We start from the raw sequence: 27,001 nt of genomic DNA on the forward strand, positions 1-27,001 counted from the left end.
AATGGATGTTTCACCTCTAAATGTAGAAACCTAATTACATTTTGTTTCAATGATAGGCATCTAAATATCAGTTGTTTCTTTTACTGTCTACAGACAAAGGTGATTCTTCCTCATGCGCTCATCCTCTACATACCTTAGGACAGGCCCATCATCCAACCAGCAGTCAATCATTGGAACAGTGCCCTCTCGGGAGTTTTGAAACTTTTGACATTTGATCTTCCCCCAAACGCACATTGCACAGAAAACCATTCCACAGCAATTTTTCTCCCATTGCTGGCAGCAGCATCAGAGCTTTTACCCTGTCTGTAGGAAAGGTTTTTGTGAAATATTTTCTGCTTTGTTATTGGCCATTTCCAATTTTTGAAGCTTTGGTTCAGTTCTCATCTCAGATATCTTCAATGGAACTTTTTTCACCTGAAAAGTATACTGGTATTTTCCCCATACTAGGCTTCAAATTTTGAGTGTGCAGTAATGGATCTTTTCCTCTGAAGACAGGAAAAGTTTATATGATCTTTTCAGTCACCAGGAGTCAAATCTTGAGAATCAAGATTTCTGCAGTCTAATTCTGAAGAGAAGCATAGGTAATTAATGCTTGAGAGCTATGTCTTACACAGAAGACATTGAACTTAATTGTGGGGCTGACCCATTTTAAGAGCATCGGTTGTGGTGAGGTCTGTATGATTGGAAAGGAAGCCAGAACCAGTTTTAAATTACGGCAGCTTACCTCTAGCTTATTCATTAAAACCTTAATGTCAGGGGAAGCCAAGGAGTGTCCAGTACAATGTAGTTTTGGACTATCTGCCCTGAGGCAGAACCCAAGAACTTTTTCTGACTTAAGAACTGTAATTACCCTAATCAACGCTCATGATTCAAACATGTCTTTGAATACTACTGATCTACCTGACATACATGGATTAAAAAAAAAAAAAAAAAATTCTTGGTATGTGGTCGACATAGGAAAAACTGCATTTATTACACATCCTTGGTTGCCCTGAGAAGGTGGTGGTAGGCCTTCTACTTGAAACACTGCAGTCCTTGTGCATCCACACTAGTGTTAGGTAGGCAATTCCAGGATTGATATGAAGGAACAGCAGTATATTTCCAAGTCAGGGTGGTGTGTGATTTGGAGGGAACGTGGAGGTGGTGGTTTTCCCATAACATTGCTGATCTCATGCTTCTCGGTGCTAGAGGTCGCAGGGGAGGGAGGTGCTGTCGAAGTAACCTTGGTTAACTGTTTAGAGGTTATCAATATCTCCATTTCCAAGAAATCTTTCAGCTGAAGTGTTGCTTGAACTCAAAGCTCCCAGACCATAGAAAGCTAGAATTAGTTGTAGTGTGTTGTCTGGCAAATACAACTCCCAGCCCCATTCATCATAGAAAGATTTGCTTCTTCGGTGAATGTTGGCTTCACAAATGTCATATTGGTTTCAGCTGCTGTTCCAGTATATCCCATACTATCGCAATAGTTCAGTCTGCTTCATCTGATTTACTTGGAGGTTTTGAAGACCTTGTTATCCCTTGTAGTCTTCTGATTTACAAAGCAATGAGAAGAGGTGAGGATAAACTGCCTCTTGGCAGTAATAGATTACCATCTATGTAGACCCAAACACTGTCAATTTTGAGTGTACCCTTGCTTACTATACCTACAATTTCATATCATGGGTTAGAAATTTGTCTTAGGCGGTATCGCATGGGTCACTTGTTATGCTCCCCACCTAATATTCAGTTCCATTGAAGTCAGTAGAACTGAATATCTGGCACGGTGTATAACAGGTGGCTGATGCAATACCACCAGGTTTGCACTATCGCCCAAGACATATTTCTAACCCTACGTCTCAATCTTGAAACTGTTGGAATTATCAACTTCCCATAAGTTTTCATGGATTTCCCTTATGACAAAAAACTCCTCTTTGGGAAGTAGTTTGAAGAAATGCAGGAGTATTTTAAGAAAAAGATTGCATACCTGTCAGTAGAATACTGGCTTCTGCATCATCATTTTTCCACCTCATAGAAATGTTTCCTGACCTAATCAGTACTTCTACCACAATGATTGACTCCTTAGTGTTTGTGAAACAGATTTTTATGAATGGTTTCTACTCCTAACCGTCTTCTTAAACCCCTCTCCCCTGTTTCCTCCACCCTCACTTCCGACAAGAAGTGTGAGGAGCTCATGGACTTCTTTGTCTCTAAGATTGAGACCATTCGTTCAGCTGCCTCTGCCACTTGCCTTCCTTCCCCTAGCCCAACGGGCCAAACTTCCTCTAAGGTTGCCCCCTGCCCTAGCCCTGAACTCACATCATTCTCCAGTTTCTCTCCGATCACCCCTCATGACCTCTTCACGCTCATCTTTTCCATGAGACCCACTTCCTGCTCCCTCGACCCTATTCCAACTAGAATGCTGACCACCCAACTTCCTTTTCTGGCTCTCATGTTAGCTGACATTAACGGTTCACTTTCCTCAGGTACTGTCCCCCTCTCCCTCAAATCTGCTGTCATCACCCCTCTCAAAAAACCAACCCTTGACCCCTCCATCCTTGCAAACTACCACCCCAGCTCCAACCTCCCTTTCCTCTCTAGTCCTTGAATGTGTCGTCGCCTCCCAAATCTGTGCCCATCTTTCCCGCAATTCCATGTTTGAATCCCTCCAATCAGGTTTCCGCCCCTGCCACAGTACCGAAACGGCTCTCGTCAAAGTAACAAATTACATCCTTTGTGACTGTGACAAAGGGCAACTATCCCTCCTTGTCTTTCTTGACTTGTCTGCAGCCTTTGACATGGTTGACAACTCCATCCTTCTGCAATGCTTCTCTACCGTCGTCCTGCTGGGTGGGACTGCACTCGCCTGGTTCCATTCTTATCTAGCTAATCGTAGCCAGAGAATCACCTGCAATGGCTTCTCTTCCTGCTCCCGCATCGTTACCTCTGGTGTCCCCCAAGGATCTATCCTTGGCCCCCACCTATTTCTCATCTACGTGCTGCCCCTTGGTGACAGCATTCGAAAACACAGCAGCAGTTTCCACATGTATGCTGACGACACCCACCTCTACCTCACCACCACTTCTCTCGACCCCTCCACCGTCTCTAAATTGTCAGACTGCTTGTCTGACATCCAGTTCTGGATGAGCAGAAATTTTCTCCAATTAAATATTGGTAAGACCAAAGCCATTGTTTTCGGTCCCCACCACAAACCCATTCCCTAGGCACTGACTCCATCCCTCTCCCTAACATCCGTCTGAGGCTGAACCACATTATTCGTAACTTTGGTGTCATATTTGACCCTGAAATGAGCTTCCGACCACATATCCACGGCATAACTAAGACCGCCTATTTCCACCTCTGTAACATTGCCCGTCCCCTCCCTTGCAGCGGCTCATCCGCTACTGAAACCCTCATTCATGCCTTTGTTACCTCTAAACTTGAGTATTCCAACACACTCCTGGTTGGCCTCCCATGTTCTATCCTACATAAACTTGAGATCATCCAGGACTCAGCTGCCCATGTCCTGGCTCGCACCAAGTCCCGTTCACCCATCACCCCTATGCTCGCTGACCTACACTGGCTCACAGTTAAGCAACGCCTCAATTTCAAAATTCTCATCCTTGTTTTCAAATCCTTCCATGGCCTCGCCCCTCCCTATCTCTCTAATCTCCTCCAGCCCCACAACTGCCCCCCCCCCCCGGAGATATTTGCTAATTCTGCCCTCTTGAGCATCCTTGATTATAATCGCTCTACCATTGGTGGCTATGCCTTCTGTTGCCTAGGCACTACACTGGAATTCCCTCCCTAAACCTCTCTACCTCTCTTTCCTCCTTTTAAGTCGCTCCTTAAAACCTACCTCTTTGACCAAGCTTTTGGTCATCTGCCCTAATTTCTCCTTATATGGCTCGGTGTCAAATTTTGTCTTCTAATACTCCTGTGAAGCGCCTTGGGACGTTTTACTACTTTAAAGGCGCTATCTAAATACAAGTTGTTGTTTCTGAGCCATGGCTCTGAAGTTTATGTTTACATCAGAGTTGAGGACCAGGTTTTTTTTATATAAGATTTAAAAGACTAATTTCAAGCTTGGCTAGGTGGTAAACTATGGTACTTATGGCTCTGCTGTGATTGGTTCATAAAACTTCACAGACAGCAAGTATTGTGAGCTTCTCAAAAAACGTTATATAATTCCTGCATGACGTGAATTGTGTGCTTTGCACAAACAATTCTTCTGTTAGGACTTTTAATGGCCAACACCCAAAAATTGACCCCTTTTCTACCTAATTCTTCATAAGCTGTGCTCATTGTCTCAGTTAAATTCATCACTTTGCATGATCTGACACAGATGGTTTAGTTGTTAAGAAAAACACACTGTCAAATAAAGGTCTTCTGCCTGTAGTGGTTAATGTCGAAAATACTCTCAAAACATATAGCATCAAATGGGTGACATTTGTTTCATGGTGCAGGATTTTACAGCCAGATATTATTATATTATATTCCAACAAAATATATTTGCAACATTTATTTTATCCAAGCCTCAAAACTGGTTATCAGAGTTTATTTCAATGACTGCAATCACCAATGATTGAAGACATATTTTCAGGGTCAAATATGACTCCAAGGTTACGAACAGTGTGTTTCTTCATTATTGCTTTTGCGTCTTATAGAATTAAAAATTATATGAAACAAGATAATTATTCATTTTATATTCTAGCAATAAAACTTCAAGTTACCACTTCATAAAGCTAAGGACTATGGAATGTATCTATTTATGTATGAAAGGCCAGTTGATGGCACAACTATCCTCATGAGTTAACATTAATCGAGAGAGGTGCTTTAGATTCTGTTTTTGAGGGAACACATTTGATTAATCTTTATGCCTTTACTAAATACTATTCTCTGAACTTTTATCCAAAGCTACTTTCTTGTGAATTGGTTCATAAGGCAACCGTAACCTCAAATCAAAGTAACTCTATCCCCAATTTTTGGCATAACTTTAGTATATTGCTAGAGATTTTTTTAGTTGTTCTTGGGCTGAGACACATTACTGGCAGGGCTACATTTATTGTCTATCCTTTGTTGCCCTTAGGGGGTGGTGGTATCCCCAATTTTTTTTAACCACTTGTGATACTCTCATGGTGATGTTTGTTAGGGAATTTCAGGATTTTGACCCAGCCACAATGGAGGGACATTGATATATGCTTAAACCAGGATGGTGTGCAACTTGGAGCGAACTTGCAGGTGATGATGTTCTGATGACATTCCTGCTTGGTAGTAGAAGTTGCAGGGTTGGGAGGTACTGTCAAAATAAACTTGGTGAGTTATGGCAGTACATCCTATAGATAGTGCAGTGGGCTGGTAGTGGATATTAAGTCCAATGGCAAGGAAGTTGATCAAGCAGGCAGCTGTTCTGGATTGTTGAGCTTTTTTCATGTTGCTAAAGCTCCACTCATCCAGGCAAATGGTCAGTATTCTATCGCACTCCTCATTTGAGTCTTGATAGATAGCGGAGCGGCTTTGTGGGGTCAGTAGGTGAACCACTTATAGCAGTATACCAGCTTCTGCCCTCCTTGTAGCCACTGTATTGATCTGACTAGTCCATTTAAGCTTCTGACAATGGTGAATCTCAAGATAGTGATTGTGTGGGGATTCAGCAGTGATGGTGCTGCTGAATGTCATGGAGAGATGGCTGGACTTTTTATTGTTGAAGATGGTAATTTCTGGGATTTATGTGGCCCAAGTGTTACCTGCACTTGTCAGCCCAAGCCTGAATGTTGTTCAGGATCATACTGTAGGCTAGCATGAGCTGCTTCATTTTCAGAGGAATTGTGAATGGAGCTGAATGAACATTCTAGAATCGTCAGCAATCAGCCCCACTCCTGACATTATGATGGAGGGAATGTCATTGATGAAGCAGCTAAAGATGGTTAGTCTGAGGACGTAAGGTAGTCTGAGGACGTAAGGTATGCGACGTAAAAACAAATAAGGAAGAAAGTAAGACCATAACTACCTTCTATGTGATCTTCCTCATTCTTTGAATGTAATTTATCTTCGACATATCTTGAACCCATCCTCTTCCACCACTATTTCTGACTCTTATTTCAAGTGTACTTAGTGTTATTTAACATTTTTATTGTTTCCTTCTCTGAATAACGATGCCTTCAGTTCAGTCTGCCTTTCAAAAAGAACTGAGGACTGGTCTGTGGACAGGCCTTTTATGTTTTAGAGGATTGAGGGAAAATCAGTTGATTTGCTCATGATTTCAATGAGTATAAAACCCCTCCAAGGGGCACTGGTCTATTGATTTTTGTGCCCGCTCCCAGAAAAAAATAGGCTTATCCTAAGGTACATGGTGGATAAACTACATTTGAAGAATAAGGAAGACCATATCAAAGGTAAATAATCTTGCTTTATATTTCTGTACAGCAACTTGAAGGTATAAAACAATAAAATGGGTCTTTTTGCTACCTTGTCACCTTGCTAAAAATGCTGGATATAATCACTCATAGTTACTGATGTATCCATATTAATTCTTATGAAGGCTTACATTTCAATATCAACTCCACAGTGGTAACAGTTTAAATTATAGCTTCTTCTAAGTTGATCTTACCATTAGAATAAGATGATTTTTGCTGATTTGTAACAGATTCAAGTATCAGAAGAAAATTTTGTAATAATCTACCGTAGTATATAAAATGATGTCATCAAAACTTTAATTACTCTTGTTGGTATTCTAAGGCTGGAGTTGTATTATGCTCAGTGTAAATCCCACCTTGTGTAAGGCAGCTTCCTGGAGGTGGTCTCCCACCTTCGGGCTTTAGTCTGCTTCATAGTTTCCTGCATTGAACTGCCATTTCTGTAATGATGCACTCCCAAAAGCACTTTACATTCATATAAAAATGGCAATCAAAATCAATTCTAAATTAGTTATAAATTAGCACAGAATTAACCTATTAGTTCAAAAATTCACAGGAAGCATAAAATAAGTGTTGAGCCATCCTGTTTTTTAGACCTTTGTAAGTATAGGGGAGTCACTTGCATACCTCTTAACATACACAACAAACACACATGGATGATGAATAGACTGTGAATTCTATGCTGTGCTTTGGAGGAAGTTATTATATTTTATACGGTTGTGCATTTATTTAAATTACATCAGAAAGTGTTTTATGACCCAATACCTGATAATTTTGTCAATTGCATAAAAGCCTAAACAAAATTTACCATGTCAGCTGGCTCAGTGGTAGCACTCTTGCTTCTGGGTCAGAAGGTTGTGGGTTGATGCCCTCTCCAGGAATTGAGCAGATAATCTAGACTGACACTACATTACAGCACTGAGGGAGTGCTGCATTGTTGGAAGTGTCATCTTTCAAATGAGACATGAAATTGAGGCCCCATCTATTCAGCTAAACATAAAAGATCCCAAGACAAGGGAGTTCTCCAAATGTCTTGCCCAACATTTAACCCTTAACCAACATTACTAGAAAACTGATTAAGTAGTCATTGCTGATTGTGAGACCAACAGAACTACATAAATACAAGTTTGTTCTAAGATTTATCAAATAAGATCAACTTTGCCACAAAATCTTTTTAAATATAGAACTTTAAAAATATAATTGAATCACTTCCTCCTGGACAAACTGCAAAATCCATGGGGCTGGAATCAGCAGATCAGGAGACATTTCATGTGCCAACAAGATGTCATTCAAACCCATTTTACTGCTGTTAAATCGGCCTTGCATTTTTGACTCAGTTTAAAAGAAAAGGAGACAGGGTAACTAAAACATAAGGGCCTTGAAATTAAGCAATTGGATTAATCATAGAATAGTACAGCACAGAATGAGGCCATTCGGCACATCAAGTCTGCGTCGACTCTTTTCGAAGTGCAATCCAGTTGGTCCCATATCCCTGCAGTTTTTTCTCCTTCAAGTATTTATTCAATTCCCTTTTGAGAGCTACTATTGAATCTGTTTCCATAACCCTATCAGACAGTGCATTCCAAATCCTAACCACTCGTTGCGTAAAAATGTTGTTCCTCATGTCACCTCTGGTTCTTTTGCCAATCACCTTAAATCTATGCCCTCTGGTTAACGGCCCTTCAACCATTGGAAACAGTTTCTCTTTATTTACTCTATCTAAACCCTTCATGGTTTTAAACAGCTTTATCAAATCTCCTCTTAGCCATCTCTGCTCAAAGAAAGAAAGACTTGCATTTATATAGCACCTTTTATGACCTCAGGACGTTCCAAAGCGCTTTACAGCCAATGAAGTACTTTTGACGTATAGTCACTGTTGTAATGTAGGAAACGCAGCAGCCAATTTGCGCACAGCAAGCTCCCACAAACAACAATGTGATAGTGACCAGATAATCTGTTTTATTGATGTTGATTGTGGGATAAATATTGGTCAGGACATCAGGGATTACTCCCCTGCTCTTCTTCAAAATAGTGCCATGGGATCTTTTACATCCACCTGAGAGGGCAGATGGGGCCTCGGCTTAACATCTCATCCGATAGACGGCACCTCCGACAGTGCAGCAGAGTCCTCAGTACTGGACTGGAGTGTCAGCCTAGATTTGTGTGCTCAAGTCTCTGGAGTGGTACAACCCCAGCTTCTCATGGGTTCATGCCTCTGTTAAAATGGCGGCGAGAGAATTTTTAGGCAAACATGTTATGTGTTTGTATCCTAGTATCCCACTGCATAACTTCAAGGTCCAGAAAAGTACAGTAATCCTTCCAGTGGCTCAAAGATCTATTCCAGTGATCACCTCTGTCATAAGGGAGGGACCAGCTTTGATTCTTAATCTGTACTGCTTTATTAACTGATCTCAGCTGAGGCACTCTCAAGTGAGCAAGGGAAAAATCAGCTAGGGTTCTTGGTTTTAATTGTTAATCAGTAATCCATGCTGTGTAGAAGTCCGATGGGGACAGGATCACACTTTACTCTGATGTACCTGTGGTCAAATAGCCTGTCAATATTCACTCTTAAACCCTGGACTCCCCTACCTGTAGTAACGGGATTGCTTAATTGTTCCTATGGGGATAAAGGAAGAAGATAAAACATAATAACAGTCTTTCTATACAGCTTATGGTTTGGCCAGAAAAGCCAGGAGATGGGTATAATGGTGGTTCTTCCTTTCATTATCAACTCACTTCTGGTTTGTATGGATTGCTAATTTTTTTTGAAGTGGTGGTATTCAAAATGTGCATAATAGATTTCATACAATTCTAAGTTTGATTTGCAGAAACTCTCAAATTTAGGATCTTTCCCGTCTGTACATGTTAAACTCTGATGAGTTATTGCCTGGATTGAGCATTTGTATTTGCAATTTTTACATTTTACTTCATCTGAAGGGATGTTTAATAGAAAATAGTGATGTCAAATTACTGAAATTAAAAACTGATCTTGTTAGTAGCAACAGAACAAAGCCTAACGCTTTGCACTTGCTAAATATTTTGACTAATTGCAGAATAAAATAACGAGGATTACTATAAAACATTTAAACAAATTGTACAATCATTATACATTTGAATAACAAAGAATCTTAATTTTGCAGAGAAGCAACAGAGCTCACAAAGAGGAGACAAAGGAAAGAAGGGAATGAATTTAAAATTGTGCCTAATCGTCGCAACCTACATGGAGTTCAAAATACACTAGGTATCTATTATTTTCTGTTTGCAAACAAGTTAAATATTTGCAACATGGGAATGTGCAACAATGAGAGAAGTGTTTTTTGTAATGTTGGCTGAGGGATAAAATGTTGGCCAGGAGAACTCTCCTCCTTTTCTTCAATAGTGCCATGGGATCTTTTACATCCACCTGAAAAGGCAGATGGGGCCTCGGTTTAATGTTTTGTCTGAAAGACGGCACCTCCGACAGTGCAGCACTCCCTCAGTACTGCACTGAAGTATCAGCCTAGCTTATGTGCTCAAATCTCTGGAGTAAGGTTTGAATCCTTAACTTTCTGAATCAGAGGTGAGAGTGCTACCACAGAGCCACAGCTGACACCCAGTACTTGTATTATTCAGTTAACAAGGTTGTACATTTTAATTTGGTATTGTTGATGGCAAGATTATTAATATTTTGGTTCTTTTTTATTTGGCAGGTTGTGAGTTGTAGATTTGAAAAATAAATCACTGCTCTGATCCCATTTTATAGACTGGCTGTCTATATCACTGATCCTGATGTGGACAAAGAGTCAAGGGAGCTACCCTAAACGTCTTGAGGGAAGAAATAATTGATTGTAAAACTCTTTGGGGGAGAAATTGGGTGAGTAGCGCCACTTGTTAGCACCTAAAGAGGCAGGCAGTGGCTGTAGCGCCACTGGCTGTGCCTCCCGCGATATTGAGTTGGGGCAATAATGGTGGCATTAGCCTTTAGCGCTGTGCCGCCACCGATGACATCATCGGTGTGCATAGCGCTCCATTCGCGCCCCGTTCACGATATTTGGTTGCGAACGCCGCAGTTGCGCCGTTTGCTACCTGCGCCCGGTTCATGGGGCTTTACTGTGCTGGCAGCGGCGCAAGTTAAGGTGGAGGTGCGGGGAAGGCAGCCGCCTGCCAGCACCTCTGTCCCCGGCCTCCTGACCCCCCCCCCCCCGCGGCATTGCCGGCTGTTTCCTGAGAGCCCGGTACTTCTCCTTGGTGCCGGGCTCTTTTGCCGGCATTCGCGATCGGGGATCGCGCTGTTGCAGGCCCCTCCCCCTTAACAATGGGAGGAAGGCCTGCAGTACTGCAGCGTGCCGTGCCGCAGCGTGTGGCGCTGCGGCACGTTGCGCTGCGATATTCAGTTTCAGCGCCCTAAAAGGGACGCGGAGCGCCTCGAGCCTCACCCCATCTCCCTCTAGGGGCAATGAAACTGAATATCTGACGATCGCTGAAGACTCGAACGCTGCGCTAAATCCTGCGCTCAGGCGAATTTGGCGCCTCAACCCAATTTCTAGGCCTTTGGGCTAGAAATTCATTATAGCCAAAGAATGGGCGGTGTCAGTAGAAAAGTTGGAGAAATAGCACCAGGCGCAAATGCTTTAGACTGCACGAAAAATTTGTGTTCACTGCTCAATAAAATGAATGGAACCCAAATCAAGTCTTAAAACCCAAATTCATTGCTGTTAGACTTAAAGGGTGGACCAATATCGGGTGTAGTCTAATCGCAACTCATCACTGCCACAGGCTTTTTTCACTACGTAAAAGGGAGGTTCATTGATGCTGCAGTACTTCATTCTCAGCATTGCCGGCTGTGCAGTTGCCTCAGCAAGCAGAAGCAGAACAAAGAGAAGGAGCCGGAGGACTGAACCAGGTGTGCTCATGGCAGGTCCACACTCCAGGGAGAGAGCCTGCAGATTCTCCGATGAAGCATTGGTTTTCGCTGTGGAGAGACGGAGCGCGGTGCTCTACCTGACAAGTGGCAGGAGGCCTTCACCACAAGTCATCCACACCATGTGGAGGGAGGTAGAGCAGCATGTCTTGGGCAGCACTGTGGTCCCCAGGACCCCCACACAGTGCAGGAAGAAATTTAACAACCTAACTCGGGTGGTCAGGGTGAGTGAATGCTTCAACAAATGCTACATACCAACATCTGTACCACAATCTTCATGCATTGCCCAAAGCATCACACCCCCAGCACTCACCCACCAACAATCTCTACCTAGCAATACTCACCCACATCTCACACCTTGCACACAATTACAGCTATTCAACTATGGCGGGCACAAGGGCCATTAGTTATTAGAATTCATGTGATATGTGTGATATGTTTATAGATAAATTTATTAATGATCTGTGAAATATTTTGTGGTCTCTCTCATTTCACCTTTGCGCCCAGGAGGATGCTGTGATACCCCATGAGACAGAGATTATATGATGGGATTGTGGTGAGCTACAGGGATCTGGGGTTTCATTCATGTGAATCGGAGTCTGATGAGCCGGTCACAGACAGCTCGTCCAGAAGGTCGATTGTCTCGCTGCCTCCTCCCTCCTTCCTGTTCCTCCTCATCCTCCTCTGCCTCGTCCTCCTCCTGAGGCAGTCCCGCAATCCCTGCTGGCAAGGCCTGCGCCCTCATGATGGCCATGTTGTGGAGCATGCAGCAGACCACCATGAAATGGGACACCCGCTCTGGTGAGTACTGTACTACGTCATCGTCCGAGCGAGGGAATGCAAGGACGTCCGCACCACCCACTCTGTCATCTCCATCAACGTAGCCCCAAAACAGCGACGGCAACAGCAGCAATGCCGCAAGAAAATCAACGCTAGAGCACTCAAAGACCCTGCTAAGAAAGCCCTATTCAGCCTAAGCCTCACAACCAACCTGAAGACTCCCAGTGATTCAGAGGCACAGTGTCCACAGCACCTGGTCTGCACTCAAGGCCTCCATAATCAGCACCTGTGAAGAGACGCTCCGTCACTCGACCAGGAAACACCAAGACTGGTTCGACGAGAACGACCAGGAGCTCCAGGAGCTAATAAGCCGCAAGCGCAAGGCATTCCTGGTCTGGAAACAGCAACAGAACTTGAGAGCAAGCAAGCATCTCTACAGACGCCTGAAGGCCGAGATCCAACAAAAAACTCATGACCTAAGGAACAGATGGTGGGTGGAGAAAGCGCAGGGGATCTAGCAGCTAGCCGACAACCACGATGTGCGTGGATTCTTTAGCGCAGTCAAGACCACCTATGGCCCAAGCTTCCAAGGTCCTACCCCACTGTGGGCCAAGAACAAAGAGGTACTCATCAATGACAGAGAGGCAGTCAGTGCCCACTGGAAGGAGCACTTCGAAGATCTCCTTAACCGGGACTCTGTCTTCGACACGAGTGTCCTCAACTCCATCCCGCAGCATGCTACCCACCACCACCTCAGCACAACTCCAGCCCGGCATGAGGTTGAAAAGGCCATCTGACAACTGAAGAACAACAAGGCCTCAGGAGCAGATGGAATCCCCACCGAGGCGCTAAAACATGGCGGAGAAGCACTATTGGTGCGAATACATGAACTCATTTCTCTTATTTGGAAGGAGGAGAGCATGCCAGGGGATCTCAGAGACACCGTAATAGTGAGCATCTTCAAGAAAGGCGACAAGTCCGATTGCGTTAACTACAGAGAAGTCTCCCTGCTGTCTGCCACAGGGAAAGTCATTGCAAGAATCCTCCTCAATCGCCTTCTCCCAGTGGCTGAAGAGCTCATTTCAGCGTCGCAATGCGGATTCCGCCCACTAAGGGGCATAATGGACATGATCTTCACTGCGCGTCAACTACAAGAGAAGTGCAGGGAACAGCACCAACCACTGTACATGGCCTTCTTTGACCTCATAAAGGCCTTCGACACCGTCAACCGTGAGGGATTATGGAGTGTCCTCCTCAAATTTGGCTGCCCTCAAAAGTTTGTCACCATCCTCCGCTTGCTTCACGACGACATGCAAGCCGTGATCCTGACCAACGGATCCACCACAGACCCAATTTGCGTACGGACCGGGGTCAAGCAAGGTTGTGTCATCGCACCAATGCTCTTCTCGATCTCCTTGGCTGCAATGCTCCATCTCGCCCTCAGTAAGCTCCCGCTGGAGTGGAGCTAATCTACAGAACAAACGGGGAAACTGTTTAACCTCCGTCGCTTCCAGTCCAGATCCAAGGTCATCCCAATCTCTGTCATCGAATTACAGTATGCAGACGACGCTTGCGTCTGCGCACACTCTGAGGCCGAACTCCAAACCATCGTCGACACCTTCACCAAAGCGTACGAGAGCATGGGCCTTACACTAAACATCTATAAGACAAAGGTCCTCTACCAACCTGCCCCCGCCACACAGTACTGCTCCCCGATTATCAAAATCTATGACGGGGCCTTGGATAACGTGGACCACTTTCCATACCTTGGGAGCCTATTGTCAACAAGGGCAGATGTCGATGACAAAGTCCAACACCGCCTTCAGTGTGCCAGTGCAGCCTTCAGTTGCCTGAGGAAGAGAGTGTTTGAAGACCAGGACCTCAAACCCAGCACAAAGCTCATGGCCTACAGAGCAGTAATGATACCTGCCCTCCTGTATGCTTCAGAGACATGGACCATGTACAGCAGGCACCTCAAAGCACGAGTGGTACCACCAACGCTGCCTCCGCAAGATTCTGCAAATTCATTGGCAGGATAGGTGCACCAACATCAGTGTTCTCGCTCAGGCCAATATCCCCAGCATCGAAGCTTTGACCACGCTCGATCAGCTCCGATGGATGGGCCACATCGTCCGCATGCCAGATATGAGACTCCCAAAGCAAGCGCTCTACTTGGAGCTCCAACATGGCAAGAGAGCCCCAGGTGGGCAGAGGAAACGCTTCAAGGACACCCTCAAAGCCTCCTTCGAAAAAGTACAACATTCCCACCAACACCTGTGAATCCCTGGCCCAAGACCACACAAAGTGGAGGAGAAGCATCCAGGAAGGCACCGAACACCTCGAGTCTCTTCGCCGGGAGCAAGCGGAAGCCAAGCGCAAACAGCGGAAGGAGCGCACGTCAACCCAAGCACCCCACCCACCCGCCCCTTCAACCACCGTCTGCCCCACCTGTGACAGAGACTGTAGGTCCCGCATTGGACTCCTCAGTCACCTGAGAACTCATTTTTAGTGTGGAAGCAAGTCATCCTCAGATCCGAGGGACTGCCTAAGAAGAGAAGACGACCACGAAATGGGACACCCGCTCTGGTGAGTACTGGAGGGCTCCTCCCGAGCGGTTTAATAAGCTGATGGTCTGCTCGATGATGTTCCTGGTGGCAGCATGGCTGTCATTATGTGTGCTGGACATGAGTGTTGGGGTTGCGGAGGAGAGTCATGAGCCAGGTGGAGAGCGGATAGCCCTTGTCTCCGAGCAGCCACCCTCGAGCTTGACGTGTTGGCTGGAAGAGTGATTGCACACCGGTCTGGCGCAGGATGAAGGCATCGTGGCTGCTGCTAGGATAGTGGGCATTGACATTAAGGATTTGCTGCCTGTGGTCGCACACCAACTGCACATTGTGAGTGGTAGCCTTTGTGGTTACGGAAGATCTCAGGATGTTATGCGGTGCCCGCAAAGCCACATAGGTGCAGTTGATGGCACCCTGCACCACGGGGAAGCCCGCTATCCTGGCAAAGCCACATGCATGCTTGTCCTGCTTCTCTCTGGTGATCAGGAAGCCAATGTAGTCCCTTCTCCTGCTGTAGAGAGTCTTAGTGACCTCCCGGATGCAGCGATGGACGGCGAACTGAGATGTTAGCTATGTCTCCTGTTTTAGACTGGAAGGATCCACTGGCGAAGAAATTGAGGGCCACAGTGACCTTGACTGCCACTGGGAGAGCCGTGGTCGCCCTGGTCTGAGGCTGGAGGTCTGGTTGTAGGAGGTGGTAGAGTTCTGTGACCACATCCTTAATGAAGCGAAGCCTTCTAATACACTGCTCCTCGCTTAATTGAGGGTAGGAGAAGTGCTCTCGGAATACCCTCAAAGGGTAAGGCCTCCTGATGAGAGCCCTGATGGCCCTCCTCCTCTCTCTGCGCACATGTTCCCGTATTTCTCGCTACCTACGCTCCCTCCACCATAGATCCTGGAGGGCAGGTGGCAAGCCAGTACAGCCCCTATTAATGTTACCAAGTGTAGCAGTTTGAATCTTTGAAGAATAAATGTAGCTACTTTTTAGTTGCCAGAAGACATGTGATACAAAAGAACCTTGAAATTACTTAATGAAACTGTTGCAGTGGGTGAAACTAACAAAAAAAAACACTGAAACTGCACTAACCTGACAGCTGCGAGTGATTACTGATGATCCCTTTAAATAACATCCCTGGAGCCGGCTTCCTGATGCTGCACGCCAGCTCTCCCGGTTGGTGTTTACTCCAAGCGGTGAGGTAAGTGGCGAGAATCAGTTTTGCAAGTCGGGCAGTCTGAACGTTTCACACTCACTGATGTCACGATTTACCTGGGGTTGACGTTCCCGGCGATACCTCTTACCAGCAGCGCTACAGCGGGGCCGGATTTGGCATGCAGCGCTGGATTCACCTCTCTCCAGTGATACTAGTCTAGCACCCCATTAGCAACATCTACTGGCGCTAATGGGAGGTGCTAAGGGAACAAATTTTCCCCCTTTATCTTTGAGAAATTAGGGAATATTAACATTACAATTTAAAAATAAGCTTTTAAATCCCCCTCTTTATTCCCTGTCCAATTTTCTCACCTTTCTTCCTGCCCTCTTTTGAAAGCGGTAGTTTGCCCTTTTGCGGTTCCATAAGCATTGGCAATACTCTAGGACATCATGCAAGTGAATATGAGAGCCTGGACAGTGGATGTTGGCAGGTTTTTTGACCATGGGGATGGGGAGCCCAATGCTGTTATACTCTGATATCTACAGATAAGCTCTTTCCAAGGTGGAAGGTGACTTGATAACAATCAGGAGCAGGAATGAAGGCTGATTTCCACCCACCCCACTCCATCCCCCAACCCCAAACCAAGTTATTGAGATAAATTCTAGTGGCCCACCGCTGCCCGAGGTAAGATTGGCTAACTCAATAGATAGCATGGATTGGATCTGAAACATTCCTCTTTTACAATATCCTGGCCGGCCCCCCATGTTCTACCCTCCGTAAACTTGAGGTCATTCAAAGCTCTGCTGCCCTTGCCCTAGCACACACCAAGTCCATTCACTTATCACCCCTGTGCACGCTGGCCTACACTGGCTCTCGGTTAAGCATAACCTTGTTTTAAAATTCTCATCCTTGTTTTCAAGTCCCTCCATGGCCTCGTCACTCCCTATCTCTGTAAGCTCCTCCAGCCCCACAATCCTCCGATATCTGCGCTCCTCTAATTCTGACCTCTTGAGCATCCCCAATTTTAATCACTCCACCATTCGTGACCGTGCCTTCAGCTGTCAAGGCCCTAGGCCCTGGAATTCCCTCCCTAAACCTCTCCACCTCTTTCCTCCTTTTAAGACGTTCCTTAAAACCTACCTCATCTGCCCAAATATCTCCTTATGTGGCTCGGTGTCAAATTTTGTTTGACAACGATCCTGTGAAGCGCCTTGGGCTGTTTTACTACGTTAAAGGCGCTATATAAATACAAGTTGTTATACTATCAAGGATAGTAGTCAGTAGTCTTCAATGTACCCTGACTAAATTTATGCCAATTCTTATTAGGGAGACTAATTTATACTGTACTCCTGACAAAGGGATTAATTAAGAGGGGGAAAATAGAATGAGAGTAAGCTTGCAGGGAACATAAAAACTGACTGTAAAAGCTTCTATAGATATGTGAAGAGAAAAAGATTGGTGAAGTCAAGCGTACGTCCCTTGCAGTCAGAATCAGGGGAATTTATAATGGGGAACAAAGAAATGGCAGACCAATTAAATACATACTTTGGTTCTGTCTTCACAAAGGAGGACACAAATAACCTCCCAGAAATGTCAGGGAACATAGGGTCTAATGAGAGGAAGGAACTGAATGAAATCAGTATTTGTAGGGAAATGGTGTTAGGGAAATTGACAGGATTGAAGGCCGATAAATCCCCAGGGCCTGATAATCTACATCCTAGGGTACTTAAGGAAGTAGTCCTAGAAATAGTAGATGCATTGCTGGTCATCTTCCAAAATTCTATATAGACTCTGGAACAGTTCCCATGGATTGGAGGGTAGCTAATGTTGCCCCACTATTCAAAAAAGGTGGTAGAGAGAAAACGGGGAATTATAGACCTGACATCGGTAGTGGGGAAAATGCTAGAGTCCATTATAAAAGATGTAATAGCAGAGCATTTGGAAAACAGTGACAGGATCGGATAAAGTCAACATGGATTTACAAAAGGTAAATCGTGCTTGACTAATCTACTGGAATTTTTTGAGGATATAACTGGTAGAATAGATAAGGGAGAACCAGTGGATGTGGTGTATTTGGACTTTCAGAAGGCTTTCGATAAGGTCCCGCATAAGAGATTAGTGTGTAAAGTTAAGGCACATGGGATTGGGGGTAAGGTACTGACTTGGATAGAGAACTGGTTGGCAGACAGGAAGCAAAGAGTTGGAATAAACGGGTCTTTTTCCGAGTGGCAGGCAGTGACTAGTGAGGTACCGCAGGACCTCAGCTATTCACTATATATTAATGATCTAGACGAGGGAACTAGATGTAATATCTCCAAGTTTGCAGACAACACAAAGCTGGGTGGGCGTGTGTGCTGTGAGGAGGATGCCGAGAAACTCCAGTATGATTTGGACAGGTTGGGTGATTGGGCAGATGCATGGCAGATGCAGTATAATGTGGATAAATGCGAGGTTGTCCACTTTGGTGGCAAAAACAAGAAGGCAGATTATTATCTGAACGGCAATAGATTGGAAGAAGGGGGAAGTGCAATGAGACCTGGGTGTCCTTGTGCACCAGTCGCTGAAGGTAAGCATGCAGGTGCAGCAGGCGGTTAAGAAGGCAAATGGTATGTTGGCCTTCATAGCAAGAGGATTCGAGTACAGGAGCAAGGATGTCTTGCTGCAGTTGTACAGGGCCTTGGTGAGACCACGCCTTGAGTATTGTGTGCAGTTTTGGTCGCCTTATCTGAGGAAGGATGTTCTTGCCATGGAGGAAGTGCAGCGAAGATTCACCAGACTGATACCTGGGATGGCAGGAATGATGTATGAAGAGAGATTGAGTCGATTAGGCTTATATTTGCTAGAGTTTAGAAGAATGAGAGGGGATCTCATTGAAACTTATAAAATTCTAACAGGACTAGACAGACTAGATGCAGGAAGGATGTTCCCGATGGCCGGGGAGTCCAGAACCAGGGGTCACAGTCTAAGGATAAGGGGTAAGCCATTTAGGACTGAGATGAGGAGGAATTTCTTCACCCAGAGAGTGGTGAACCTGTGGAATTCTCTACCACAGAAGGCTGTTGAGGCCAATTCATTAAATATATTCAAGAAGGAGTTAGATATATTTCTTAAAGCTAAAGGGATATGGGGAGAAAGCAGGGACAGGGTACTGAATTTGGATGATCAGCCATGATCTCATTAAATGGTGGAACAGGCTCGAGGGACCGAATGGCCTACTCCTGCTCCTATCTTCTATGTTTCTATGATGGAGTTGCACAAAATCTGATTATTTCCCCAGAATTACAGAAATATGTAAATAAAGCTGTTACATATAAGAACATAAGAAATAGGAGCAGGAGTAGGCCAATCGGCCCCTCGAGCCTGCTCCACCATTCAATAAGATCATAGCTGATCTGATCCTAACCTCAAATCTTCTATCACTCTCCATCCACCTGAACCCATGTGATCTCCCGGGAGAGGCGAAAAACCAGATAAAAAACCCAATGGCCAATTTGGGAGAAAAAATCTGGGAAATTCCTCTCCGACCCATCTAGGTGATCGAAACTCATCCAGGTGATCACTCTGTCCCTATATTTTCTACAGTACTTACCTTCTGTAAAGGCGACCTCCACCCCAGCCAGGAACAGGAATAAAACCATCTCCTGAAATCTAACACAGAATTAGAACACAAGAAGTAGGAGCAGAACCAGGCTACATGGCCCCTGGGCCCACTCCACTACCCACAGGGCCATGACCATTCCGAACCTAGACTCATGTCCGATTTCCTGCCCGCTCCCCGTAACCCTTAATTCCCTTTACTTCTAGGAAACTATCTATTTCTGTTTTAAATTTATTTAATGATGTAGCTTCCACAGCTTTCTGGGGCAGCAAATTCCACAAACCTACCACCCTCTGAGTGAAGAAGTTTCTCCTCATCTCAGTTTTGAAAGAGCAGCCCCTTATTTTAAGATTATGCCCCCTAGTTCTAGTTTCACCCATCATTGGGAACATCCTCACCGCATCCACCCGATCAAGCCCCTTCACAATCTTATATGTTTCAATAAGATCGCCTCTCATTCTTCTGAACTCCAATGAGTAGAGTCCCAATCTACTCAACCTCTCCTCATATGTCCACCCCCTCATCCCCGGGATTAACCGAGTGAACCTTCTTTGTACTGACTCGAGAGCAAGTATGTCTTTTCTTAAGTATGGACACCAAAACTGTATGCAGTATTCCAGGTGCGGTCTCACCAATACCTTGTACAACTGCAGCAATACCTCCCTGTTTTTATATTCTATCCCCCTAGCAATAAAAGCCAACAATCCATTGGCCGCCTTGATCACTTGCTGCACCTGCATACTAACTTTTTGAGTTTCGTGCACCAGGACCCCCAGATCCCTTTGTACTAGAGTACTTTCCAGTTTCTTGCCATTAAGATAATAATTTGCTCTATGATTTTTCCTGCCAAAGTGCATAACCTCACACTTTCCAGTATTGTATTCCATCTGCCAAATCTCTGCCCACTTACTTAGCCTGTCTATGTCCCTTTGCAGGTTTTTTATGTCCTCACTCACTACTTTCCGTCCCATCTTTGTATCATCTGCAAACTTTGATATGTTACACTCGGTCCCCTCCTCCAAATCGTTAATATAGATTGTAAAGAGTTGGGGACCCAGCACTGACCCCTGCGGAACACCACTAGTTACTGATTGCCAGTCTGAGAACGAACCATTTATCCCAACTCTCTGCTTTCTGTTAGAGAGCGTAGGTTTGTGGAATTTGCTGCCCCAGAAAGCTGTGGAAGCTACATCATTAAATAAATTTAAAACAGAAATAGATAGTTTCCTAGAAGTAAAGGGAATTAAGGGTTACGGGGAGCGGGCAGGAAATCGGACATGAGTCTAGGTTCGGAATGGTCATGGCCCTGTGGGTAGTGGAGTGGGCCCAGGGGCCGTGTAGCCTGGTTCTGCTCCTACTGTGTTCTAATTCTGTGTTAGATTTCAGGAGATGGTTTTATTCCTGTTCCTGGCTGGGGTGGAGATCGCCTTTACAGAAGGTAAGTACTGTAGAAAATATAGGGACAGCGTGATCTCCTGGAAGAATTTCGATCACCTAGATGGGTCGGAGAGGAATTTCCCAGATTTTTTTCTCCCAAATTGGCCATTGGGTCTTTATCTGGTTTTTCGCCTCTCCCGGGAGATCACATGGGTTCGGGTGGATGCACAGTGATAGAAGATTTGAGGTTAGGATCAGATCAGCCATGATCTTATTGAATGGTGGAGCAGGCTCGAGGGGCCAATTGGCCTACTCCTCCTATTTCTTATGTTCTTATGTTCTCCACCCACGCCAGAATATTACCCCCAATCCCGTGATTTTTTATCTTGAGCAATAATCTTTTGTGTGGCACCTTGTCAAATGCCTTTTGGAAGTCTAAATACACTACGTCCACTGGTTCCCCTTTGTCCACCCTGTATGTTACTTCCTCAAAGAACTCAAGCAAATTTGTCAAACATGACTTCCCCTTCATGAAACCATGCTGAGTTTGTCCTATTAAATTATGTTTATCCAAATGTCCCATTACTGTCTCCTTAATAATAGACTCTAACATTTTACCAACCACAGATGTTAGGCTAACAGGTCTATAGTTTCCAGCCTTCTGCCTAATACCCTTTTTAAATAAGGGTGTTACATTAGCAGTTTTCCAATCTGCCGGGACCTTTGCTGAGTTCAGGGAGTTTTGGAAAATTATTATCAATGCATCCACAATCCCTAACGCCACTTCCCTCAAGACCCTAGGATGTAAGCCATCAGGTCCAGGGGATTTATTCGCCTTGAGTCCCATTATTTTACCAAGTACCACTTCCTTAGTGATTTTAATCGTATTTAGCTCCCCCCCCCCCCCCTAGAGCCCCCTGTTTGTCCAGTGTTGGGATATTCTTAGTGTCCTCTACCGTAAAGACTGATACAAAATATTTGTTCAGCGTTTTTGCCATCTCCATGTTTCCCACCATTAATTTCCAGGTCTCATCCTCTAAGGGACCAACATTTACTTTAGCCACCCTTTTTCTTTTTATATAACTATAGAAACTTTTGCTATCTGTTTTTATATTTTTTGCTAATTTACTTTCATAATCTATCTTCCCTTTCTTAATCAATCTTTTAGTTATTTTTTGCTGTCCTTTAAAGACTTCCCAATCTTCTATCCTCCCACTAGATTTGGCTACCTTATATGCCCTTGTTTTTAGTCGGATACTATCCTTAATTACTTTACTTAGCCACGGATGGCTATCTTTTCTTTTACACCATTTTTTCCTCAGTGGAATATATATTTTTTGGAAGTTGTAAAATAACTCCTTAAATGTACACCACTGATCATGTACCGCCTTACCCTTTAATCTATTTTCCCAGTCCACTCTAATCAATTCCGCTCTCATACCTTCATAGTCTCCTTTATTCAAGCTCAGCACGCTTGTTTGAGATCCAACCTTCTCCCCCTCTAATTGAATATGGAATTCAACCATGTTATGGTCACTCATTCCAAGGGGATCCTTTACTAGGACATTTTTAATTAATCCTGTCTCATTACACAGGTCCAAATCTAAGGTTGCTTGCCCCCTGGTCGGTTCAGTTACATACTGCTCAAGAAACCCATCCCTAATACACTCAATGAACTCATCCTCGAGGCTGCTCTGCCCAATTTGATTTGTCCAGTTAATATGCTAATTAAAATCCCCCATAATTATAGCTGTTCCCTTATTACAAGCCTCAACTATTTCCTGGTTAATACTCCGTCCAACAGAGTTGCAACTGTTCGGAGGTCTATAGACTACGCCCACTAGTGTTTTTTCCCCCTTATTATTCCTTATCTCCACCCAAACTGTTTCACTATCCTGCTCCTTTGACCCAATATCATTTCTATGTATTATAGTGATTCCTTCCTTTATTAACATAGCCACCCCACCTCCCCTCCCTTCCTGCCTGTCCTTCCTGATTGTTAAATAACCTGGTATGTTTAATTCCCAGTCATGGTCACCCTGCAGCCATGTTTCTGTAATGGCCACAAGATCATACCCATATGTAGTTATTTGTGCCGTTAACTCATTCATTTTGTTACGAATGCTACGTGCATTCAGATAAAGAACTTTCAAATATGTTTTGTGACACTTAGTTCCTGTTTTTTCCCCTTTTAGTACTTTACCTTTTACTCCATACCTTCTGTCCCTTCCTGATACATTCTGTTTTTTAATTAATTCCCCCACTGCTACCTAAGTCTATGACCTTCTCCATTGTCATTTCTATTATTTGCTCTCTAGAAACCTCTCCCCCACTAATTAGTTTAAAGCCCTCTCTACAGCCCTAGTTATATGATTCGCCAGGACTCTAGTCCCAGCACTGGCCAAGTGGAGTCCGTCCCAACGGAACAGCTCCCTGCTGTCCCAGTACTGGTGCCAATGTCCCAAGAAGCAAAACCTATTTCTCCCACACCAGTCTTTGAGCCATGCATTTAACTCTTTAATTTTATTTATCCTAGCCAAATTCACTCGTGGCTCAGGTAATAACCCAGAGATTATTACCCTTGAGGTTCTGTTTTTTAATTTGACTCCTAGCTGCTCATACTCCTTTAACAGAACCGTCTTCCTTGTCCTATCTACGTCGTTTGTACCAACATGGACCACGACAACTGGATCCTCCCCCTCCCACTCCAAGTTTCTTTCCAGCCCAGAAGAGATGTCCTTAACCCTGGCACCGGGCAGGCAACACAGCCTTCGGGACTCCCGCTCTTGACTGCAGAGAACCCTATCTATCCCCCTAATGATACTATCCCCTACCACGACAACATTTCTTTTTATTCCCTCCACTTGAATGGCCCCCTGTACCACGGTGCTGTGGCCAGGTTGCTCATCCTCCCTGCAGTCCACGCTCCCGCCCTCACAGGGAGTAAGTACCTCGATCCTGCTTGACAAGAGCAAGGGCTGTGGCTCCATCAACACTACCTCCTGGATCCCCGTACCTGCCTCACTCGTAGTCACATAGAGACTACAGCACAGAAACAGGCCATTCGAACCAACTGGTCTATACCTATGTTTATGCTCCACACCGGCCTCCTCCCACCCTTTGCATCTAACCCTATCAGCAGATCCTTCTATTCCTTTCTTCATCATGTACTTATCTATTTTCCCCTTCACAATGTACATGTTTCCATCATAGTTCTTAGGATTTTTTGCCTTTGTTTTTAGTTACTGTATTTACTTCAATTTAATATCATGGAGTGGCTTTACCTTATCCCATGAGTCGACCTGTAATTAATATTGTAACCAGTCAGTTTGTGTCAAATTGCTACATTGGAATAACTGTTATGGACATATTGTCAGATCTGGACTATCGTTACTAGATTGTAAAAGTTTGTTCGGACACATTTGAACATCAGGGTCTTTAATAAGAAAATGGAAAATCTCATGCAAAGTAGATATAATAATTTACAGTTTCTTGCAATCATCATGATGCTTGGAATTAGAACTCCATTGCAAGTTTGTAGAGATCTTTTGTGATCTTATGCAAGACGTCTAATCCCATGGAAAAGACTAGTACTTGTTTGAAAGGATCGATGACAATGGAACTTCTCGTGAAGATCTACAGAGATTTAAAATACACTTGTTTGCTTCAAATAGAAACCATGATGTACCATGAGGCGTCATTTACTTACATAAATCTATTTACATGACCTGGTACTGAAACCAACTGTAAGCTGGTTAAAAACAGAAAATGCTGGTAATACTCAGCAAGTCACTAACTCCAACAGCTACCTGGACTACACTTCCTCCCACCCGCTTCCTGTAAAGACTCTATTCCATTCTCCCAGTTTCTCCATCTCCGTCGCATCTGCTTTGACGATGCCACCTTCCATACTAGTGCTTCCAATATGTCTTCCTTTTTCCTCAACCGAGGATTCCCCTCTACCGTGGTTGACATGGCCCTCGACCGTGTCCATTCTATTTCCCGCACTTCTGCTCTCACCCCTTCCCCTCCCTCCCAGAATCACGATAGGGTTCTCCTTGTCCTCATCTTTCACCCCTCCAGCCTCCACATTCAACGTATCATCCTCTGCCATTTCCACCACCTCCAGCGTTATCCCACCACCAAACACATCTTCCCCTCCCCTTTTAGCATTCCGAAAGGAACGCTCCCTCCGCGACACCCTGGTCCACTCCTCAATCACCCCTTCCCCTTCCCACGGTACCTTCCCGTGCAAGCTCAGGAGATGCAACACCTGCCCTTTTACCTGCTCCCTTCCCACTGTCCAGGGCCCCAAACACTCCCCTCAGGTGAAACAGTGATTTACTTGTACTTGCAATTTAGTATACTGTATTCGCTGCTCATGATGCAGTCTCTTCTACATTGGGGAGACCAAATGCAAATTGGGTGACCTCTTTGCGGAACACCTCCGTTCAGCCCGTAAGCGTGACCCCGAGCTTCCGGTTGCCTGTCATTTTAATTCTCCTCTCCGCTCCACTCCCACTCTGACCTCTCCATCCTCAGCCTCTTACACTGTTTCAATGAAGCTCAACGTAAGCTCAAGGAACAGTACCTCATCTTTCGATTAGGCATTTTACAGCTTTCTAGACTCAAGATCGAGTTCAACAATTTCAAACCATAACTTCTGCCCCTATTTTTTTCCCACATGGCAGCTGTTGATGATTCTGCCATTCCCATTTACACCTCATCTAGACTCATCTTTTGCTTCTTAACTTGTCCCATTACCATCTCCTTTTGCCCTGCACCATCATCCCTTTTGTCTTTTAATCTCTCCTGCCTTCCGTCCTATCACAGACCTTCCCTTTTGTTCTTTCCTCCCCTCCCCCCTTTCCCTGCCCCTGCACTTGCTTAAAAATCTGTTACATCTCCAACTTTTTCCAGTTTTGATGAAGGGTCATCGACCTGAAACGTTAATTCTGTTTCCCTCTCCACAGATGCTGCTTGACCTGCTGAGTATTTCCAGCATTTTCTATTTTTATTTCAGATTTCCAGCACCCGTAGTATTTTGCTTTTGTAAGCTGGTTAAATTTGTTGATGACATAAAAGTAGGGAGGCAATAGAAACAAAAGGTGCAGCAAAAGATATGAAAAAAGACTTGGATTGGTTATGCAATTCGGCAGACTTGTGACAAATTACATTTATATCAATGTTAAGTTTCAGGGGGAAAAATCGGTGACGCCCCCTATGGGGCGCTAACTTTGCTGGGGCGCTAGTTATAGTGCCCCGAAAAAGTTAGTGCTCCAGCACCGTAAATTCAGTGGTAATGCCCCAAGCAGGAGATGGGGCGCTACTGGAAGCACTCCCCCTCCTTCCTGGGATGCTACGTGCAACAGCGGCATGCATGTCAGCACATTGCACCACGATATTGCAGGCCTCCCTCCCCTGATTAAAGGGGCGGGGCCTAGCGCTATGCGCACCGGGGCCCTGCTGGACCACCGGGGAGCAGGGTGCCGTGAAAGCAGCCCAGCACTCGGAGTGCCAGGCTGAGCGATCGTGGCCGGCACCCCGAATGAAAGAGGGGAAGGGGGCAGGTGCTGGCAGGTGGACAGAAAAAAAAATAGCCGGCTGACACCGGCCCCTTTAAATACCACTGCCGCGGCTGCAAAAACACCACCCTGACCCTGTTGCATATATCGTCCGGCGATAGGTCAGGGAGCAGTGCAGCTGAAGTTTGCGGTCCCGGCGCTGTGCACGGCGATGACGTCCTCGCCGGAGACGGGAGGCGCAAAGCAATGCAACTTTTCTCCCTTAATGTTTTACGTGTTGAAAAAAATGTGGAACACAAGTGTACAACAAATAGAATTGAATTATCCCAGGGACATAGAAACAAACTTGTTAGTAATAGCAGACCTGTCACTGATACCCAACTTGGACATATATCGTGTTCAATTTTGGTTACTGCACCATAACACTAAATAAATAAACTTGTAATAAGGGGTTAAGTAACAATTAACAAGTTTGATTACAACTGTAAAGGGGAAAAGGAAAGATTAAAGATCTTAAGCATTATAATTACCACTTTATTACAAAGTATTTACAGCACAGAAACAGGCCATTTGGCCCAACAGGTCCATGCTGGTGTTCATGCTCCATATAAGCCTCCTTCCACCCCTCTTCATCTAACCCCATTAACCTATCCTTCTGTTCCATTCTCCCTCATGTGCTTATCTAGCTTCCCCTTGAATGCATCTATACTATTC

General features: G+C 44.8%; 1 protein-coding gene across 1 annotated transcript in view; it reads left to right on the forward strand.

Moving 5' to 3' along the window:
• The window catches only part of zmat3 (zinc finger, matrin-type 3), a 78,475-nt gene that overhangs the window by 46,259 nt on the left and 5,215 nt on the right, over positions 1 to 27,001 (forward strand). The window contains exon 4 of the mRNA XM_085991181.1: positions 9,533 to 9,633. Coding sequence (XP_085847307.1) covers positions 9,533 to 9,633 — 101 coding nt within the window. The remainder of the gene's footprint in view (positions 1 to 9,532; positions 9,634 to 27,001) is intronic.

The sequence above is a fragment of the Somniosus microcephalus genome, chromosome 6 (genome assembly GCF_052327205.1).
Source record: "Somniosus microcephalus isolate GS21.2 chromosome 6, FLI_Smic_1.0, whole genome shotgun sequence".
Classification (NCBI taxonomy): Eukaryota; Metazoa; Chordata; class Chondrichthyes; order Squaliformes; family Somniosidae; genus Somniosus; species Somniosus microcephalus.